The 19,136-nt window shown below is 41.1% G+C and overlaps 1 protein-coding gene across 3 annotated transcripts in view; it reads left to right on the top strand.

Annotated features, from left to right (window-relative positions):
• URB1 (URB1 ribosome biogenesis homolog) overlaps positions 1–19,136 on the top strand; it is a 54,679-nt gene that overhangs the window by 28,495 nt on the left and 7,048 nt on the right. For all 3 annotated transcript variants that reach the window (XM_051608994.1, XM_051608993.1, XM_051608995.1), the window contains 16 exons: positions 785–955; positions 2,098–2,294; positions 2,878–3,102; positions 3,641–3,820; positions 4,850–5,705; positions 6,936–7,137; positions 7,343–7,520; positions 8,628–8,686; positions 9,435–9,631; positions 11,315–11,425; positions 11,515–11,578; positions 13,322–13,493; positions 14,034–14,136; positions 17,368–17,528; positions 17,910–18,021; positions 19,000–19,106. In XM_051608994.1, the coding sequence (XP_051464954.1) occupies positions 785–955; positions 2,098–2,294; positions 2,878–3,102; positions 3,641–3,820; positions 4,850–5,705; positions 6,936–7,137; positions 7,343–7,520; positions 8,628–8,686; positions 9,435–9,631; positions 11,315–11,425; positions 11,515–11,578; positions 13,322–13,493; positions 14,034–14,136; positions 17,368–17,528; positions 17,910–18,021; positions 19,000–19,106 (3,095 nt within the window). The remainder of the gene's footprint in view (positions 1–784; positions 956–2,097; positions 2,295–2,877; positions 3,103–3,640; positions 3,821–4,849; positions 5,706–6,935; positions 7,138–7,342; positions 7,521–8,627; positions 8,687–9,434; positions 9,632–11,314; positions 11,426–11,514; positions 11,579–13,321; positions 13,494–14,033; positions 14,137–17,367; positions 17,529–17,909; positions 18,022–18,999; positions 19,107–19,136) is intronic.

Here is a 19,136-nt window from a genome sequence, read left to right as displayed (position 1 = left end):
AACTGAAAGCTATTACAGTTCCTCTCCCTAGGGCTGCTCATATCTGTTCATCCATGAGAAAAAGGGCTGGGGTGCCCAGGGAACTTTCATACTCCCAGGCACGTGGCTGGGGTTTTGCTGCTCCTGCTCTCTGGGACCAGACACAGCCCTATTGCAGACAAGCTCAAAATTCTGCAGATGTGGACACTTGGACAGTTTAGCAGGTGCTAGCTGTTCTGGTATAACAGTTGAGGATTTTGAAGTACATGAAGGTAGGATAATTGAGGTAGTTTACCACTCAGTATCAGATGGATTAGTTGCCTTGAGTTGACTGTTACGGAGATGTAATGCCAGCAACAGAATACGTGATATTTTCTTCATATGTTAAAGCTGTATTTGACACTTTCATGACCAAGATTTGTTTCTCTGACCATACAGAGCTGAGAAGCTCTCCAAGGACTTCCCAGGATGTTCTTTTAATGGGGAAATGGCTGCTTCCTTTGTAATCCACCATACACATTTCCTGTCACTGTTATACTCTGATAGTCCTTACCTAATGCCATCGTGATAGCAGTAGGTAATGCACCTCTGCCCTTCCCTTACTTCTGTCAGCTGAGCAGCAGAGTTGAAAGGCAAAAAGTTAAGCATACTGTAAGAGGGTGATTTTTACAGTTTGCATTTACTGTTACTTTGCTAGACAATGGGAATTCAGAAGCTGCCTTGTATTCGTGAAGCATTGGATTCTACCTCTGTTGTTTTCTAGTTAGTCTGAATCCTCTGCTTACACTTTTTCTTCACTTCATAGATGTCCTGGATATGGTGGATGTCCTAGTTGAGGGCAGTGATGGCTTAGATGAAGAAATTGGGTTCACTTTAAATGAAGACATGGTTATCCAAACATTTCCATTCAGTGCTATTGTCCCTGCTGCATTAGAAGCCAGGAATACACTGTTGCTTCGGACTGAAAATGGAACAGGTACAGACTTTTTTGTTTCTGTGTGTCATTTATGCTCGTTAGGTGTAAGTGGGATCATTCTTACCCAATGAGCACCTCAAGACATGTTATTATCTTTGTTGCAAGCAGAAGGAGGTGCAGGTCCATGGTCTTCCCTGCTCAAGAGAGAAATTAAAGTTTACGAGGTCCTTCTGTCCTTTTTTCCTGACCCTTAAGAAGCTCACTCAGTTTCTGGAGTAGGGAAAATAGATTGAAATGCAGGCATTCTATGAACAGCCATTTAGCTCTTGGGAGCTCCCACTGTGGGAAAACAAACTTGTGCAGGTTAGAAAAAGAGAGCCCACCCTTCTATGAGGTGCTGGGAAGTGAAGGAGGAGGATGACCCCTTACTCTGAGCACAGTATGGAGAGGACTGAGGAACCCTGCAGAGACACTGTCCCTGCATGGACAGTGTTTGCCTGGAAGTAGTTGTGCTTCAGTAACAGAGTGTTTTAAGCGCAGAGTATGGGGATCATGAGAGGAAGGTGGTTTCTATGGCTGTAGGCAGCTATTCCATTGAGACCAGTCAGTATGGGAGAGAGGAGTGTGATATTTAATAGAAAATGGATGCATCTTCTAAAGAAAACTTCGGAGATGAAGCTCTAGGGGTGAACGTTGCAAAGTTCTACCACCTCCTTGAGGAAAGGATTTGGTGGAGTGAGGAGTCACTGGGGCAGCAGTTGGCCTCAGATCAGGATTTACCAATGCCACAGCACCTCACTAAGTCCTGCGTATATTTGGCTGTTGAGTAGCACCTCAGGTGGGACTCAAAGTCCCAGTTCTGAAAGAAAATACTCCATATTTAACCAGTGCTTGTTAACGTGGATGCGTTCCCCCGGCACAAATCAGTTCTCCTCTTAGGTGGTGCTTTTTTGGGGTCCTATCCATCGAAATACAGACAAGTTTAGCACAACACAGTAAAGGTGGAGTTAAGTTTTATGCTTGTCTGGAAGAAACAGGCCAACGTGAGCATGTATCTTAAAGTGGGATGATAATTCGCTTCAACTAAATGATGTTGTATGGCCTTTTACCCAGGCCTTAAGGAAAGAGGGTTGCCCTAGTGTCTGTGCTCATGCAGATTACTACTGTCAACGTAAACTTCATTTTTAATTTTGGTTTTCTAGGAGCACACATCGTAGACTATCTTATTGCTGTTTTCACTGACCTCCTGCACTCTCAGAGAGATCCCCTTGCCCTCTGTTTGGCGTTCCAGTTCTATGATAAGGATCTGCAGTCCCTGGAAGTTTCTGAGTATCGTCACCTCTACCAATTTAATCAGTACTATAAACTCTGGATACCCCAGCAGTCTCAGGAACCTGTGGTATGGACCTGAAGTCACTTGAATTCTTGAGCCAGTATTACTCTAAAACCTCACAGTGTATAAAGGTTACCTTTCTGTTAGAAAGTTCATTTACATTAAGCTAATTCTGGATTGCTTCTTGATTACATTGAGACACAGATTTGCTCAAGGCCTTTTCTCTGACAAGACAAGAAGCTTGTGTTATGGGTGGGAAGTGAAGAGTGAAGCCAAGGCTGAAGGGTTGTATGCAATCACTCATCAGGCCCTCATCAGGCACACTGCAGCATAACGTGTGATGTGGCCTCAGGAGCCAGTTTACGGTGGTTGGAGTTCAGCCAAGGCAGGGGTTGGGAGTGCATGCACCAGCTGTGCTAGAGGTTGCCACGTTTTTCTGTTAGTCCAATAGTCACCATGTACGGATTTGCTGTGGAACACCTTTGACTAGCTCTGTGATAGCAGGACTGCACTATGTGCTCCTGGAGCTTCAGTCCCACTTCTACCACATAACTCATTTCAGAACAAAGGTAGCTAAAGAAACTTTTGATTCATACTCATCTTTGTTTTTCTCCTATGTTTTTGTTTTGTTTTGTTCCATTTTAAACAGTTCAAAAAGCACAAAGAGTTATGCAAAGAACCTGCTGTGGCCCTGGATTCTGTATTTACCACTTTGCTAAAGAAAGCCTATGAGAGAGGAACCAGTACCTTACTGGAAGATGATATCCAAACAAAACTGAGAGACTTGGCTTCCCAGCTTCCATCTGAACAGCTTTTGTTAGGAGTAAAGCACGTGTTGCTATACCTGAAATCCACAGTGGAGGACTTTGGCACTGTAAGAGCAATGTTGGGATGATATGTTGGATTTGTTTTGTTTTAATGCAGCAAGTACAAATTACTTGGCTATTAAAACTTAAGGATCCAGTTCTGCAGATTTTTCTTGTACTCAGCTCTCACTGAGGCTATAGAGTACCATAAAAAGCTCTACCTAATTTGTAAACAAATGTCTATTCTTTGAATTGTTGAGGAGTCTTGGATTTACTTTGCCTGGGTTGCCTTACTTCTTTGTATGTAGTACAAATAAACTCCAGATTTTAATCCAGCTCCCGGGTCTTCGTAAGAGGCTTCTCCAGAGACTGAAATTTGTTGGCCTATATTACACCAAAAGTTGCAGTGTAGATGAAAATCTGTAAATATTTATTTGACACCCTGAAACTTTTTGTAGAATCAGGTTTCTACAGAAGGGAGTGATTCCTTCCTCCAGAAAAGGCTGTAATCTAGGAAATTCTTTGTTAACTTTTATTCCTTTTGGATAATTAGCCTTCAGCTCCTGTCCTCTTTTCTCAACTTACAAAGTGTCTCAATTTTCACAGCTTAGTAAAACTTCTGGTCCTCGCCTTGTTGACCTCTATGTGGACCTGCTGTGCAGCTTGTTGTGCTGGGGAAATCAGATAGATTTGGATAATCAGCAGAAACGAGAAGAGCATCAGGCTGAATCAGGCCTCTTTATCGATGAGGAATCTCTGATTACAGAGGAGACTTCAAATGACAAGGTACCAAATCCATTTATATGCAGGCCAGAAGCTCACCTGTTAGTAAACTCTGATTTGATTTATTCTCTAGGGGAACAGTCATATGTTTTGCTGAACCATTGATTTAAGCAAATTATCTTAAATATGAACTATTTTTTATTACAAATTATGTTGATGTATTTTCAACAATCACCAAAACATGGAACTGGCTACATATGAGAGACAACAGGAGATCTAGCAGGGATCAGGCTTTGTGAGTGCTGTGACTTGATAATAGTAATGAGGATTTCTGGGATTTTGGTTAGGATTAAAGTGTGTCTGTCACATGCTCACTGTAAAGGGCTTGAATAGGATTTTATTGCTTTGTAGAAGCATTACTGTAGCTTTTGCCAGGTCCTCAGAAGGGCAAGGAGTGAACAGGGTATCATACAATGTGTGTTTTGTAGAGTTGTATTGAATGGAAACAGGTTGATGAAGAGAGATGCTTTTAAAGTCTAGGAGGAGCACTTGTGAACTTTAAGAATGTGGTCCAGCAGTTATAAAAATACACTGGAAATATGACCAATCTGCATCATCCACAACCTCACCCCTGAGCTTGAACACAGTCAGGAGAGGTCTTGACAGAGATCACTTACCTTCACAGAAGTTGTATTTCCTAGGCCTTGTGTAAAGCCTGGGATAAAATTACATACTTGGAGGAGTGAATTGTTGCCCCACTTTCAACAGTTCTGTGGATTTGTGGGGATTAGAATGGAACTGTATTGATAAACCCCAGAATATCTAGTTTTCCCCTGGAAATGTGCTTATATATGTGCAGTGTTGAGGGGTGACATGCCTCCCTGTATTATAAATGTTTGAAGAATGGTATTCACATGCATGTAATTTGTTAATGTTTTTACCTTCTGACTAGGTAATAGATAATTTCATGTTTAGTAACTGTAATAAGCATGCTCTGGAAAATAGGCAGGTGAATTTCTTTGGTTTTTTCCTTTTTTTCCCCCCAAACTATAATTATCCATTCAGTGATATTGTTACAACCATTTGTTGCAGACACTAGAAGATGCACTCATGCTGATTTTCAGACACCCAACCCTGGAGAGTTGGTTCCTGGCTTTAGAGCAACGTTCTCTTCCTCAGCACAGTTTAAACCCTGTCACTGTGAAGCTCCTCTCAGCTCACCTCAACTCTGGTGTGCTCCAGCTGTTGAAAACGGGTGCACCAATGCTGCAGAGCATGGATCAGAAACACGTGCTGTCCAAGTATTTTGAAGCTATCACAAAAAGTGTCTTGAAAGAGCTACAGTCTGCAGGGAAAGACGGCAACCAGGTCTCTCCCAAGAAGTCTCACCAGTTGGAGGCTCTGGAGGAGTTACACATGTACATGGCTGCAGCTCAGCTGAAGGAGGTCACTTTAGCCATGCTGCGACTCCCTGAGATGAGCTTGACTACTCAGAAATCTGAAAAATCCCCTAAAAAAGGGAAACAATTAAGCTTCTATGGACAGATTTTGGTGCAGCTCCTCACAGAAAGCTACCAAAGGCAGCCTCAACAAGGAGAACTACTGCTATCCACGGAGCACATTAAAGCTTTGGGGATACTGATGTCAGCATCAGCCAGCAAAGATTTGGAGAAAGTTTTCCTTCACGCTCTCCAAAGTGAGCCAATCCTTGCACATGCAGTCAGTGTAGAGGTGCATGTTCACTGTCTTAACCAGAGGTCAAAAACCTCCCTTGCCATTGTGAGCTTGCTGATAAAACACTGTAGGACGCACCTGCTGCAGTTTGAACTGTGGTGTCTGAGCAGTACCATGGGAAAGCACCTCAGGAAAAACATGGAGAGCCTTCTTCCACTCATTAATGTGTATTTGCAGTGCAGAGACCAGTATCATTTCACCCGACCTTCTGCAGGTAAAGCCACAACTGATCCCCATTCATGATTTGGGGACCAAATTTTCAGTGTAAGGCTCTGCTGGCCTTAAAATCTTGGATCGTCTGTACAACAAAGAGGGAGTAAAAGTTCTGTATCTAACTTCTAATTATTCTCCTATAAGCACCTCTGCAGCAAAAAGGTAAAAAACTGTAATAAAGCTTAGTTATTAGGTGCAAGTGAAGTACTTTGACGGTTGCTGTTGTCCAGTTTTCTCTTTTGAAGCCCTTATTTAATACTTAGCACATGTGAAAATCTGTCTTCATACTTCTCTTGGTTTAGTATAGGAGGTAAAAACTTTTTCTTGAGCATAGATAGAACACTGCCTGATGACTAGAATGCCATAGCCATATGGTTTTGCAGAATGTAAGCTTTCACTTTTACATGTGTTAGAGTCCAAAGTTTTATTCTAAAATAAATCTCCAAATACAGCTTCCTACAGTAATGCTTTCCTAAGCAGGCAGTTCAAAACTTTCCAAACCAACAGCAGCATTAAATGGACAAGACTGTTACATTTTCTGCCAGCAAAACTATGAATTAGGATTCAACTTGAGAGAACACACTGCTTTGATTTAATCTCTCTTATTGCATAGAAAAGTGAATAGCAACAGAAACAGGCCAACTGTAGCTCCTGGTGGAGAAGGCTAGCTCTATCCAGGAGAATTTCAAGTAGTGAGAAGTCCATGTCAGCACACAGGAAAGTAGAGGGGATGGTTAAAGAGCTAAGCCTTTTTCTAGCACCTAATGTACACCAGAGGTTTCGTGCTTGAACACTAGGAGGGGAAACTGCTGTCTGACTGACTTAATTTGTAAGTTATCTGTGAGCTGTCTGTTGATGTGAGAGAAAATTTCCTTTGAGCCCAGGGTCAGAGAACTGCTATGGTTTCATCCTTCTGAGATGCAAGGACAAGTCTTCTTGTCAGGAAGTTGTCACTCTTTTGAAGGTCTGCATTGTTTGTTCATGTCTAATCATTTCAGCTGTGTAGCAAGTACATGTCTGGTACATGTGCTAAACACTTCCTAATGGTGCTGTGGAACAATAAAGTGCACTGTTCTGAAGCAGATTAACAGCTACTGTAGTATAATTTCCTAGAAACGACATAATCTGGAGCTTGATTAGAAAAGTAATTTGAGATTTTTGTAGCTATAAGTCTGTTGTTGTTTAACATGCTTAAATGGTGAAGCCTGTGCCCTCTGCTCTCTCCCAACAGTTGTCTCAGCTGTTATACCTGTCTTGAGGAAGGCTCTGTGGAAGGAACTCTGCAGTGTATTGCAAGACACAGAAGGGTCACACGAGACCACTGTGAAGCTGCAAGTTCTTTCAAAGTTGTTGCCATCTTCAGAAAGCAAATTGCTGAAAAACCTTATTGACCAGCTTCCTGCTGCTCTTGAGAAAGCAGAATCTATTGAGAGGTAGGCAAGCCCCATTGCCCTGTTTCAGGACTAAGTTTGTCCAGTAAAGTGTTGTGATACATATGCATGAATGCAAATATTGTGAACAGTACTAGCATTCTCTTCTCAGAGAATTTGTCACTTCAAAGCTTTGGCAGCAAGACATGTTTAGGGTATATAAAAAACATGATATAACATTATTAAATAAATAAATGTCTTTCTGTAGCTGGACAGTAGCAGATTCCATATCGAGAGTGCTGGAAAACTCTGAAGAGCTGCATTCCTGGAGGAGATGCCTTTTACCAGCCTGCATAAAGGGGTTAATTGCCATGTACAACAGCAGTAAAGATGAAAGCAAGCAAGAAGTGGAGAGGTCCATGCTGCTGAGGCTAGAAGAATTATTGGTGAGACTTCTTTTTATCTGCATTGCCAGAATGTGACACTTCATATGTGTCACTGTGCTCTTGGACTTTATTTTCTGTTTTATGGATTACGGCTTCTATGGGCTTTTAATAGGTTTTGCAGAGTTAACTTAGCCCTGCTAAGTTCGTGATAGTGGTTTTCTGCGAACAGTCACCTTTTGAAAATGAGCGTATGAGGTGTTCAGGAGTTTAAAATCAAAGGTTGCCAATGGATTTTTTCATTTTTTAAAAAAGGTGATGTAGAGACTTTTGATGAGACCCACCTGCCATGCCCTCTGAAGTCTGTGGCAGAATTCTGATTGATCGTAGGTAGACACTTGGACTGTTAGCATAAATTACACTTCTTGATCATTCCCTCTGTACTACTCTTTTTTTTTGTAATTGAGTAAGGTAGGCAGATTCATGCAAGATGTAAAAATTAAGGTCTCTGCAGGCATCGAAAGCTTTTGACCTCTTGGCTTCTGGTCAGACTTGCTTTTAGGACATGGCTGATTGTGCAGGACAAGGAGTCTTGCAGGACCTGAGGTGCCACCTCATAGTGTTCATCCTAATGGTGTTTGCAGGTGTGAGAGGGTTACCATTACTGTGGCTGCTGGCATGTGCAGCTATCAGTCTTCTTAAAACTGATTGTGGTTTATAGCATTTCAGGGAAGATGAGTTTCTCTAAAGAACACATACACCCAGCCACCCCTGTTTACCACATGCCAAGGTTGGTTAGCTTAAGCATGCTGTAGGTACAGAAAAAACATATTACCTGAGTCTTTTGCTTTGATTTGGTGAATTTTTATTCCATTTATACTTTGGAATTCTGAAGAGTTTCAAGAGTCTGGGTTGCTTGGTACCTACAGACCAGCTGGCTTTTTAATTGCATACAGTCCATATGCTCCCTTTGCACCCAGGGCCAACAAAACAAGACTTGCAGTTTCTTTTGAATCAGGAGGTAGGATTGTTGTATCCAGGAGCTTTCTTCCCTGTTATCCTTTGATTGTTCCACCTGAGTGTTAGTGTGTCTGTTGAACAAAAATTGCTGGTAATGATGTATTTTGTGTACTAAATATAAACATCTGTTTTTACTTGCTGCGTGCACAGCACCTTGTTGAGGAAGTGGACCCAGATGACTGGTACAGCCTTGTGAAGACAGGACTCAAGTAAGTAATTTTGCATCAGAGGTGCACCAAAGTTGCTGGAGGAGGTAGAGTTACATTCACGTGGCCTTGTCCTGCATTATGTTGGATACACCCTGTGTCTCTTGAGTTCAGTCAGATTTGATGATGCTCCTTGTTTCTCAGGATGCATTTTGTGTCTTCTGGCTTCATTGGAGCCTAGACCTGCACAACTGCAGGCAGATTCAGTGTGTCCCAGTTAGCATAACTAACATAGCTAACTAGATAGCTGGACAAGCTTCTTTTTGACTGGCATAAAGAAGATTTATGCTCGTATAATTTTTTTATTTTTATTTAAGGTATTTCTGAATACAGTTAATATGAAAACAGAATCAGATCTTTCACCTTAAATGTAAACCATTTAAATAAAATAAATAAAAACTAGTTGAGGATAATCTTAGCTTCTGTGGAGGTAGAAGTGTTAATCTGAAGGATTGCTGTTTGAAGGGTTAGTAGGCAAAATCCTAATCCTTTATTAAAATCACTTACAGCTGCAAGTGTGACTGTGTGTTTGTTCTTCTTTCTTTTTTTTATAATTAATTTACCAGTATAACTTGAAAAAGACTAAATCAAAACAACTCAGGAGAAGAGCTGCATGTGTTTTCATTTTAAAAAAATTATTATTTTACTAAGTTTGTTTTTTTTGCAAGGTTCTCATGTCTTAAACAGATTATTTTCAAGCAGCTTTCCTTCTGATTGGGATCTGACTTTCCTATGATCCTTGCTTCTAAAGGTACCGCTACAGAGATGAAGCATTTTTGAAAGTTCTGAACATTGCTATTCAGTTATTGTACAAAGAAGAATCCTCACTTACTCAGAGATTAGTCAAGCTCTCCAGGATTCACATGATGGTCACGCAGCACTCTCTATTTTTGTCAGCCATACTGAGGTCAAGAGAAGAAGAAGATGGCACAAACATCCAGACAAGAGGTTATTTTTCTTATTATTCCTCTTAACTATATTTAGTAATCTTGTCTTTCTCACAGTGTGTTTTATCCATCCGTAACCTATCCACCTACATATGCTTGCAGAGCTATGTAAAACAATTCCAGAATATTAGCATTTAGTTTTAAATTCTACCTCATTCATTTTATAGCTGCTGGTTTTAAGCACTTTTTTTTTTTTTTCTAAAACTACTGAAAAAGTGGATTTGGGTTTGGTTAGTTTCCAACCCTGTTGAAATACTGAATTTATTCTTTTGGTTTCTGTGAGGCTTTTAGTATAAGACCAGTAAGTGCATGTAGGCTCTGTTAGAAACATGTGACAGAGGCCCTCATTTTAAAATAGGTTGGTACAGAAGATTTTAAGTTGATTTTGCAAGATGTATCAAAAATGTTAATTGGTGTGTATTTGATATCGCAGCCTTTCATGAGTAATATCCTTTCATGAGTAATATAAATTGGGTGATAGTTCATGTGTAGGATTGACTTTGTTTCTTCATCTCTGTCAACTGAAATACTACCTGACCTTGAACTGATCATTAAATATACTTAGACCTCAGTTTTTTCCTACTGTACAGAGCTTTGAGATTCAGTGATTGATGGAGCTGTGTAAGAGAAGGGGAGGATTTTGGGGCAGCATGTTGATAAATAAATAATTTTGTGTACATCAGTGAGCAACATGTAGACAAATGGTAAAGTTTTAAATCACTTGAAAAGAGCAGAAAGCTCTTGTGGAGTCAAATATTCAGTGAAATAAAAAACAAGGAACAGATTTTGCTGCATACTGTATGTGATGTACCTTTTGAATATATTTCTGTAGGGCAGCAAGATGGATTTTTTGAGGCTAACCTTGAAGCTTGATGTCAGGAGTGCATTCATTCAGGCTGTTGTCTTTATGATCTGTTTTGTTTTCACATCTATTTTATATTCCTGTAGATACTGGGGGAAAAAGGCTGGATGCCTTTTCAGATAGTGGGAGTAAAGAAATGTTTATTCAGGTCTGGAATCTGCCACAGATACCCTGTTTGCCTTTGAGTAACCTGATCCCTTTGATCTGTTTCTCATCTGATTATAAAATAAAGGTGGATAATTTTTGTATGCTTCAGGACAGAGTTCCTGTAACTTGTTAATGAATTCTGCAGTGATGACCCCTGTTTAAATGCAGCATAGATGCATTTTGATAAGTGACTGCAGCTGGGACATGAACTTGTAAATCTTGCTGTGATTTCTTGTGTAGCTTGGGAAGGTTACTGGGATGTCTGCCTTTACTTTGTGCAACTCCTGAGCTAATTTAAGATACCTTCTGAGGAGTGGAGGGAGCTGCAATATGGTAGGATAGGGTATAGCACTTCTTTCTAACCAAGAGAGCAAATGTGTACACCTGGAAAGTTTCTGCAGAGTAGTATGCAACATTGTGGACCTTATCTCACAACAGCTTTAGTGTGTCCAGCTTGGAAAGACTGTTTTAACTTATTAAAAAAACCCCAGTTGTTCTACTTTAATTAAATGCATCGTAGTCACGGAAGTGATTTCTGGTATTTATAGAGAGAGATCTTGATCTAAAGTGTACTTGTGTGTGCAACTATTTAGAGAGGGTGTATGTGTGTGAGGGTATTTATATACATGCCATCTAACAAAGAGCAACAAAGCCAAAGCTGTATGTTTATTTCAGAGGCCCTGGTGGATATACTGCTGACACTTGTGAAACTCAGCCCTGCTCTCTGTGAGAGCAGTCACCTTGCCGTTTTGCTGGGTGCCTATGGGGCTACTCTGAGTGCTGTAGGTAAGTGTGTTAGCCTGGGAAAGGCTTCCTACTAGATCTGGTTTTCGTCTTCACAGGTGACTGACTGTAGGTTTAATCTTGTTTTTTAGATCAGAAGATACTGCTACTGCTTCAGTTATATGAGAAGAATAATCTAAGTCTTATAAATTCCAGGTAAGCTGACCACCTTCCATTTTTTTGACTGACTAAGCAGTCTCACGACTGGTATCTTGCCAGGGTCTTGTTTTTCACTGAGAGAAACAGTGAGCAATGTCAAACTTAGAGGTGAATGTTGCTTTTGGAATAATTTTCCCTATGTATTTCCTATTCTTAACGTAATTCTTGTATGTTGCCCCAACTTTTGGGTGCCCATGGTTTGGGTGAGTAGTCATGTACTGGTAGTAAGAACCCACTAGAAGGATTTCATCACAAATGAAGGCCAAAGCACAAGTTGCTAGTGTAGGACTCCTTCCCCTTCTCTGTTCCCTTGGGATACAGGATTTGCTACTTAGCACAGTCCTTGCCCTTTTCAGTGATGATTTTGCCACTGTATGTGTGATATTCAACCCTGGTGTTTTGCTGGAGAGGAATGTACCAGCGGAGGAGTGATGTAGAACCTCTTGCATTAACATGTGTTTGGTTAGTTTTAGGGTACTAACATGGTATCAATGCCTTCATTGTCTTTCACCAGTCTGGACTGTTGCTGTCCTTACAGCACAACCTTGCAGTACATCTGCATGCTTCATAATAGTGTCCCATGTATTGTATAAAACAATCAGGTTTTTTTGAGGCCCTATGTCCAAGCAGTCAACAGGAATGTCTGTTAACAGTTCTTACATAAACTGATGTTTCTGGTCTGCCTTGCTCTTAAATGCACTTTTCTGTCTTTGAGGTATGGGCATAAATACTAACAGCAATGCAAGACTACTAGCTCAGGCAGTTGGAGCAGGACTGGACTCTGAATTAAGAACCTCCCTAAGCCTTGTCTGAGAACAGCAGCTTTTCATGAAGGACAGGAAGTAAAGATGCTTGTTAGCAGAGAATTGAAGCGGCTTCCAGAAGCCAGGCATCTGGCACTAGCCACATCCTACATATGTCTTTACTGAAAGTGTTGGCAAGTGGGAGGGTGTTACATGTGGAGGAGGCTGGTTTCAGAGGTAGTTAGCCCTTAATTTTTTTTTGTAGCCTTTTTAAAAGAGAAACAATTTCATACTGTACCTTGAAGTGAATTGGTAGCCAGACACTTGGTTAGGCTGAAGAGTTTGAGCTAATATAGAGAACATTCAGGAAAAGTGATGTACGTGCAATCCAGCAGAGCCCGACTTGTGTAACACAAGTGGGAGCCTTCAGGTTCTGGGTGATAAAGAAGCCTAGCACCATCCCTCCAGCTGCCTTACTGACAGTGAGGCATGCTGCTGGCACTACCCACATAATAAATGACAGTATCAATAGCACTTTAAGCACCATGGTAAATTAAGTGGGGCCTAACCAGCAACTCAGAGGAGAAGAGAAAGGGTTTATGTTTTACTGAACCACTGTTATCTTGGTTTGAAATATTGATTGCATTTGAGACTGGCTTGTTTGACCGGGTCTTGAGCAGTTCTCTTCACGCAGCTGCTGTCATATTTACCTGAATATTATAGCTTAAATAAAAAATTGTTTTTCCAAGAAGGTAAGTTCCAACTTGGATTAATAGAGTAGGAAATAGCTAATGAGACACCCTCAGACTGAATTTGAAAAGCTTTTGGATGCATAAAAAAGATGTTGCCAGGGAAACAAGTTCTAGTTTCAGGTTCCCGCAGGATAGTAAGTACAAGTGAAGGGAAAATTAAATACTGATTTATATCCTTTGTAATTGCTTTTCACTCAGTGCTAGCAGTCTGTTGACTAATGCCTTTACTTTTAACCATGTTTAAGAATCCTGCTGTGGGGTCCAGCTGCTGTTGAACATCACAAGACTTGCAAGAGTCTAGGGAGGTCGCTATGGCAGCAGCCAAGCATGGAGGAGATTCTGTGTCTGCTAGATCGAGAAAAGATGATGAAGACCATTCTGTCTTTCCCTCAGCATCGCCGTCTTCTGTCATCACAGGTGCTTTGGTTCAGACTGCTTAGTTATCCTTTTGATGTAGGAAAAGAGCTTTTCACTGTAGTAATGTCTTTCATGCATTCATGTAATACACTGCTATTTGTTTACATCAGGAGGGTAATTTAAATTCATAGAAGGATTGGAATTAATTATCTAGGAGCACTTTTCAAACTAATTGCAATATATAGACCACATTTTGTTGGCAGGTGTGATTGTGCAGGGTTGCGAAGATTGCCTTGTGTGAGACCAGAATCTGACTTTTAAACAGTTGTTGAATTTGACTGTCCAAGGATCCACTGACAGTGGGCTGTTCAGTCTTTTGTGCAGTTTGCCAACATGCTTATATACCTGTTTGAGCTCATCAGGCAAAACAGTTTTGGAACTCTGATAGTGAAAGCCAGATTTAAACACAAGAATGTCTCACCCTCTGTTGCATTGTATTTTGCAAGGTTTAGTATTGGCTGCTTTATAATGGGATGAGGTTGAAACCAAGCTGGAAATTGGCATTGTTCCTTACAAATACTGGTTTGGATTTGGTTTCAGGATGTACAAGATTCACTATATAGAGATGAAAGTGTCAAGAGTCTTGATGACTTCTACGATCCTTGTTTTCTGCTTCAGCTCTTTAGCGAACTGACCAGACCAGGTAAAGTGAATGTTTCTCTTCGCTATTTAATGTTATTTTACTCTGCTGTGGGGGATGCATGGCTCCATCTGTAGCTCTGTTATTCTCAGAGCAAGAGTTACTATGACAAAGAACTTTGTGGCTGTCTTTGAAGAGAATAAATACACTTAAACACTTACTGCATTGCATTGTAATTTTCATAATTACTTAGAAGTAACGAGGTATAAGTGGCATTAAGGTTGCTTTTGTTTATTTAAAAGCACTTTTCCAAATAATGCAACGTATCTAGTGAGACTTGGCTACTCAGAAACAGAGCAATGTAGGAGTAGATGGGCATTCCCACTTTGAGTGCTGTGTCTGGTTCTGGAGCCCCCAACACAGGAAGGACACAAAGCTCTTGAAGCAAGCTCAGAGGAGGGCCATGATTATTTACTGTGAGGGTGGTGAGACACTGGAACAGGTTGCCTGGGGATGTTGTGGCTGCCCCATCTCTGGAAGTGTTGAAGGCCAGGTTGGATGGGGCTTTGAGCAACCTGGTCTAGTAGGAGGTGTCCCTGCCCATGCAGGGGGGTTGGAACTAGATGGTCTTTAAGGTCCCTTCCAACCCAAACCATTCTGTGACTCTATGATTCTACACTTTACTTTCATTACATATGGTAGCAATATATAGGACATGGGAGACAGAGCTGTGGAGGAAGTGGCTACCCTGACATAGGCTGACTCTAAAACTGGAGAAGGGAAAAGTAGTTCTCTTAACTGCTCCAAGCGGAGTGAGAGTCTGTGTCGTAAGAGGGGCGTTTAGGGATTTATGAGTTCAAGTCCCATGGTGCTCCTAAACCATGTCAACTGCTTTTGGAGTTCCCAATTTGTCTTTTATTTATTTGCTCTTTGTACTGGCTGCACAGTGCCCTGTGCACAGACGTTATATAATGGCTGAATTTATAAACATAGACTTACTGCACAGTGTTTAATGCTCACTGAGTAAAAAAGTAAGTGTGGAGTTGGGCAAATAGCAAGTTCTGTCTAACTTTAGCTCTGATAAGCATCTTGTGGAAACCTTTTCCATCATGGTTCTCAAGGTACTTTAAACAAACTGTATGTCAGACATGGAGTTAACTTTTTTTTTTTTAATAATAGCTTGCTATTTTATGTTAGTTGTTGAACACACTCCCCAAGGTCAGCTGGGAGGAAAATATTTCCACTGCATATTTTCAGTGAAGGAAAGTTTTCCAAATATATCTTTCTGTCACCAGCATGAACTTCACTGGTAATGTGCGGACCTTGGATTTCACCATGTGGTACTACCTCATAAAATTATCCACTTTGTCTGTCTACTTGGTGTACATTAGTAGTTCACAAGAACTGCAGTCTGAAGGAGAGCCATGTGGTGGCTTGCTGTGAACGGGCATACAACACATATTTGATCCTGTACTGAAGAGCAGTTGTTGTATGGGGCAGAGCTATGTCCATAAGTGATGCAGAGTCTTCTGCAGGCAGACTAGTTTTAGGTCATTGTTGCACAATCCGTTGGGATTCAACATAATCATGAAATCACAGAATGGTTTTCATTGGAAGAGGTCTTAAAGATCATCTAGTTCCTACCTCCCTGCCATGGGCAGGGACTTTCCACTAGGCCAGGTTGCTCAGAAAAAAACAAAGTCCATTTCCCAGTGCTTACCTTGCACCTTTGCATCTTGCCTGAAGAGTGGGAGGTGCAGAGCTACTTTGCCACACAAGCAGAAAGTAGAAGGCAGCATAGATTAGGTGTATCTCTGGGCTCTGCTTCTCTTTCTCCTGCACTTTTGTTGCACACTCCTCTTACTTTCCCTTCAGGAGTTGGGTGGTGGCCTTGCCCAGTGTTTAGAAGAAGAGGGTATAGACCTGTACCTGTTTGAACTCTGGTGATGTGAGAGATAACCCATGCTAGGAAAGCGGGGGTTGGGTCTTTTTGCTCAGTAGGAGAATGACTGAAAGGCTTTGAATTCCTCTGCTTAATTTTTACGTGCTTTGGTGAGGATTGGTATAGGGAAGCATACAATAATTGCTAATATTGAAATAACTTGTAAAACCACTCACTTGAGAAGATCTTTTGTTGCAATTCAGTGGTGCCTTTGCGTTGGTCACTTAGCAGTGGGCTGGCTGGGAGGCAGTGCTGGGAGGTGGAAACCCTGCTATTGCAAGCCCAGAAGTAGCAGAGCTAGGCACAAAATTGGGGTAGGAGTTCTGGCATTTGAGGAAAAGATAAAAGAAACAGCCCAGCTGCTGGTGTGGGGACATAAATAAACTGTGATTTTTACATAAATGTAGATGTTGTGTGTATATATTTTATATATAGATACATATTTTAGTTGTGGGTGGGTGGTGGTGGATGAGGAAATTGGTGGACCAAATGTAGGTACTTGTCAGTAAGACTGCAGCCTCTTCCTAAATAGGAATATTTGTTTCTCAGAAACTTCCTCTTGACCTTCAGTTTGAATTACTAGAAAATATGTGAATCTTGTTGCTAAACTCAGAACTGCAGTACATTTGCATTTTATCTGTTAAAATACAACTGAGATACAGTTGTATTCCATTACTGGTGAATGGAATAGAAATAGCACAGGAGATATTCTGGAAGTTTTACATCAAATCATTTCTAGCCATCAGTGGGTGGAAATGCCACAAGCTCTTGAATACGCACAGTCCTTAAATGAGAAAGTCTAAATCCTGATGGCAAAACGCTATGGAAGATAAATGTTAGATTCAAGGGTGTGTATTCTGTTTGGCTCATTACTGTTCATTACTGGATTTTTGTTTGTCCCAGAAGGGCATAGGGGTACAGTTGAGTTCTTTGCTCAGGTACAGACTTACCAGGGGCCCAGAAAATGTTTTGAGGAGGAGAATTTTCCCTCTTGTTCTTCTTTGTACTGAACTTTACTGAAAGAGGGAGATATGTGTTGTCTTTCTAGAATTTACTCCCTAACTTTGCATGGTCTAGCAAGCAGAATCATCTGTATGTCATGTAAATAAGACTAAACACATTAATTTCAGCTCAGGTAAAGAACTCCTGTTTAGAGTGATTTTCAGAATGCTTTTGTTAGCTGAAGGAGCCTCCAGCATGCACTGAAGTGATAGTTTGTATGAGTAGATCTAGAAATTGGTGTTTATGCTTAGAAGTTTTAAAGATTATAGTGCTGTTATATACTCTATGACGAGTCAATATAATGCACCGGATATTTTCCTTTCAATTTTTTCCCCCCTCTTCCCACACAGAGTGTGTAGTGGCATGTCACAAGTTTGTTGAGGTCAATGCCCTGGGTCTAACAGTAGCTGCCCTTAGCAGCTATGATTCCAACATGAGGGCAGCTGCGTATTTTGTCCTGGCTGCCTTTCGTTCCCATCTGGAAGGAGCTCGCTTTCGAGAGAAGAGTCAGGTAAGACTAAGCTCAGTTCATAGTTTGTCAGGTTAGACATTTTAGGTCATGGACACTTATGAGAGAGTCGCTGCTTTACTCATCTTTCTACCTCCACGTGATGAGAGAGCTAAAAGAACCTTTTAATCCTCTATTCCTGTGTTTCTCCTCTATTGCTTTTTATTTCCCCCTGCTATAATCAATGAGAAGAAAAAGGGGGGAAAATGTGTTCTAGAAGAAATTTTTAGGAATTGTATTTGTAGGAACGGAAATCCTGATGGGATTGGTACTTGATTTATGGCCTATGAACTATCCTAAAAGCTTTCTTATGTATTCGCACTCTGCTGTTGTATTTGTTTGGTTTATGGTTCAAGCTTTTCTCCCTGGGCTCTTCTCTTGCAGTTGCTGTATCTCTTGGATGCTGTGCAGAATGGAATCAGGCAGCCGAACCTCAGATTTACCTTCTCTTTGACCCTCTACATTGCACGTGTGGCACAGCAGATTCTGAAGCCAGGTACTGTAACCTACTGTGCACGTTGAACTCCTGGGCTGAGATGCTGTGCATGGAGCAATGGCCTTGACTGATTCTGGAAGCTAAGATAGCTGTGTCAGTGGTAGGAGCCATGAAGTATTCTTTCCTGTGTTTGAAAGAAAAGCTTTCAAGGCTTGTGTAGACTGCCTTGCTGGAGAAGTGGGCAGTGCTGTTTCGGTTTGTGTGCAAAGCTAGTCTGAGCCATCAGGGACTTAAGCCACTTTTTGTACTTTTGGGGTGGAGGTGGGCATAGGACTAGATGAGAGAAATTAGATGAGCATCTAAATCCTATTCAGCAGATCAAAGTGGATCTGCTTGAATATCCTTTTATCAACATAAGTCACTGTTGCAAAGAAGAATCATAGCATCAGGAAGTGGCTCAGTTTGGAAGGGACTTGGTGAGGTCTTGAGCTAAACCCTCTGCCCAGAGCAGGGCCAGATCTGAGGGCAGACCACTTTGCACAGAGCTTTATGCTAGAAAACCTCTAGACCTCTAGACTGCTCCTGGAAAGCCTCCAAGGATGGAGACTGTGTAGTCACTCTGGGCAGCTTGTTCCACTGCTCATGGGGGACATGTCTCATCTGTAAGTTAAAAATTATGATTGCCTAACTTGAAGTGTTAAGCTTGAAATGTGGAGAGATTTGCCTCTCACTTTGCCACAGATTTCTGTTTTTTCAATGAAATAACATTGGTTTTGCTGAAATCAGAGCAATGTTGAATGTTTATCTTCTCACCTGCCTTGTGCATACTCTGAATGAGCTTTTCATTTTGGGGAAGAAAAGAAGAGGGAGGGCTAAAAATATAATCAGCCTTAGAGCAGAAAGCCTCCTCACTGTAATAAGGTACTGTTCTGACAGGTAGCTGAAACACTGGAAAATACAGGTTCCATTTATTTTCCTGTGTGGTTGTGTACTGTGAACATTGTCCTCCTCCCCAGTAACCATTGTTTCTTTTCACAGAGGAGCACATGTATATAAAGGTAAACAGATTCCTTCTGTCACATCAGTATTTGGACCTGAGGAAAGTACCAGGGTTCTTCCAGCTTTTCTACAGTTTTGATTTTGAGGTAATGCAAGAGTTTCATCTTAGGTATCCA

This window comes from Apus apus, chromosome 1 (genome assembly GCF_020740795.1).
Source record: "Apus apus isolate bApuApu2 chromosome 1, bApuApu2.pri.cur, whole genome shotgun sequence".
Classification (NCBI taxonomy): Eukaryota; Metazoa; Chordata; class Aves; order Apodiformes; family Apodidae; genus Apus; species Apus apus.
The sequence above is the reverse complement of the archived record's forward strand: the minus strand, read 5'-3'. Positions and strand labels throughout refer to the sequence as shown.